Below are 1,834 nucleotides of genomic sequence, written 5' to 3' on the forward strand. Positions count from 1 at the left end.
TCCTACATGTTTATAAACAACTTAAACTTCAAATACGACAGCCGAATATGTATTACGAAATCGACGCAACACTTAGCTTTATATAATTCCGATTCGACTTTAACAGCTTTTGACCCTCATTTTCGGAAGCATTTTTACCCACTTAGAAATCAATACAGAAAATACTATGTAAACGAAAGATGTAGTATGATATGCGATGAAACTACTGGTTTTCAAATCACCTCATTTGGATTATCCATCTATTTTATATGAATTTTACAAAACAGCAGATCAATCCTAAATACATTGCAAACAGCTCCGAAAACACACTGATTCGAGCCACTTAAACTCATAACTGGATTTTMGACCCTACATGAAAGTTGTAGTATACAYTAAGGGCTTTCTAAMTGMAAAATATGAACTTATTCCGACTTAYGGTTTATAAGTTATACACTGTCAAAGTATGGACCTGCATAGTCGGTAAAATCCRATTCCGCAATTCCCGACTAWYTTTTGTAATCCAAATTCCATGATTCGCTACATTTACGTGATATTAACATWCTTCAACATACTAAACAGCAAAATAACTCCAATGATCKCTACCCTAAGCTTAATCATGCAATTTTATCCTTTTCGGCAATATATCGAACAATTGGTGTGTCGTTAAACATATACACCAATCTAACCATAATGAAACCATAATCTACCCTTTTTAATTTCTACATCAATTTAACCAATCCTAGCATTCTAAACATGAAATATATCATACTTATAACAATATCCATCCRYAAACTTATACATAACATAATTTGTAAACCAGTCTAAAAATGTTAAYGTAAACACCCTAATAAAAGTGAATGAAATTTATACCTGTATGAAGGGCTCGAATAGTGGATTCCGAATATATAATTGTTAGCTTGATTCCTTCAACAGTTTGCAAGATATCTTAGAGAGAAGAAGAAGAAGTGAGAGAGAGAAGAGGCGGTGAAGAAGATGATGAAAAATGAAGAAGCCGATGGATGGTTTGCTTATTTTATTTTTTTTTCTTCATATATATATATATATACATATTATATATATATATATATAATTATTCAAAATATAGAAATTAGGCGGTTTTAACCCCTTAATAATTATCGACCGTTATTTAAGTACGGTACAATTTGGATAAGTTAACAAGAATGTGTTTTTAAAACCCGGGTATTACAATTCTCCCCCCCTTAAAAGGAGATTTCGTCCCCGAAATCGAATTTAGAGATAGGGAACTTACATCAGTTGAAGAATTCTGGGTACTCCCGCCGCATATGTTCTTCAGTTTCCCACGTCGCCTCACGTTCAGAGTGATTCTTCCAACGAACTTTCACAAAAGGGATCACTCTCTTTCGTGTACCTCTCTCATCGCGATCAAGAATTGCCTCAGGCTCCTCGCGAAAAGATAGATCAGGCTCTATATGCTCCAAAGGATATTCAATGACGTGTAGGGGATGATAGTTGTATCCTCGCAACGAAGATACATGAAACACATTATGTACGTGAGACAATTGTGGCGGTAGAGATAACTTGTAGGCCACAGCTCCAACTCTTTCCAGAATTTCAAAAGAACCAATATATCTCGGGCGGAGCTTCCCTTTGAGACCGAAACGTCTAATACCACGAGTCGGGGAAACTTTTAAGAATACTTTATCTCCCGATTGGAACTCGATAGGTCGTCGTCGCTTGTCGGCGTAGCTTTTTTAACGAGCCTGAGCCTCTTTCATCATTTGATGTGCAATTTCGATCTTCTCGGTAGTAACTTGTACTAATTCTGGGCCTTCTAAAATACGTTCTCCAACTTCATTCCAACAAGTCGGTGTTC

At 35.9% G+C, this 1,834-nt stretch overlaps 1 protein-coding gene across 1 annotated transcript; it reads right to left on the reverse strand.

The window, feature by feature from the left end:
- Window positions 1–1,250: 1,250 nt before the first annotated feature.
- Window positions 1,251–1,623, reverse strand: LOC112505440 (the record flags this gene model as incomplete). Its single annotated transcript, XM_025109349.1, has 1 exon — window positions 1,251–1,623. A coding segment is annotated over one exon (373 nt), but the record flags the coding sequence as incomplete, so codon positions are not given.
- Between the last annotated feature and the right edge of the window lie 211 nt (window positions 1,624–1,834).

Source organism: Cynara cardunculus, unplaced genomic scaffold (genome assembly GCF_001531365.2).
Source record: "Cynara cardunculus var. scolymus isolate 2C unplaced genomic scaffold, CcrdV1 Un_Scaffold_11001, whole genome shotgun sequence".
NCBI lineage: Eukaryota > Viridiplantae > Streptophyta > Magnoliopsida > Asterales > Asteraceae > Cynara > Cynara cardunculus.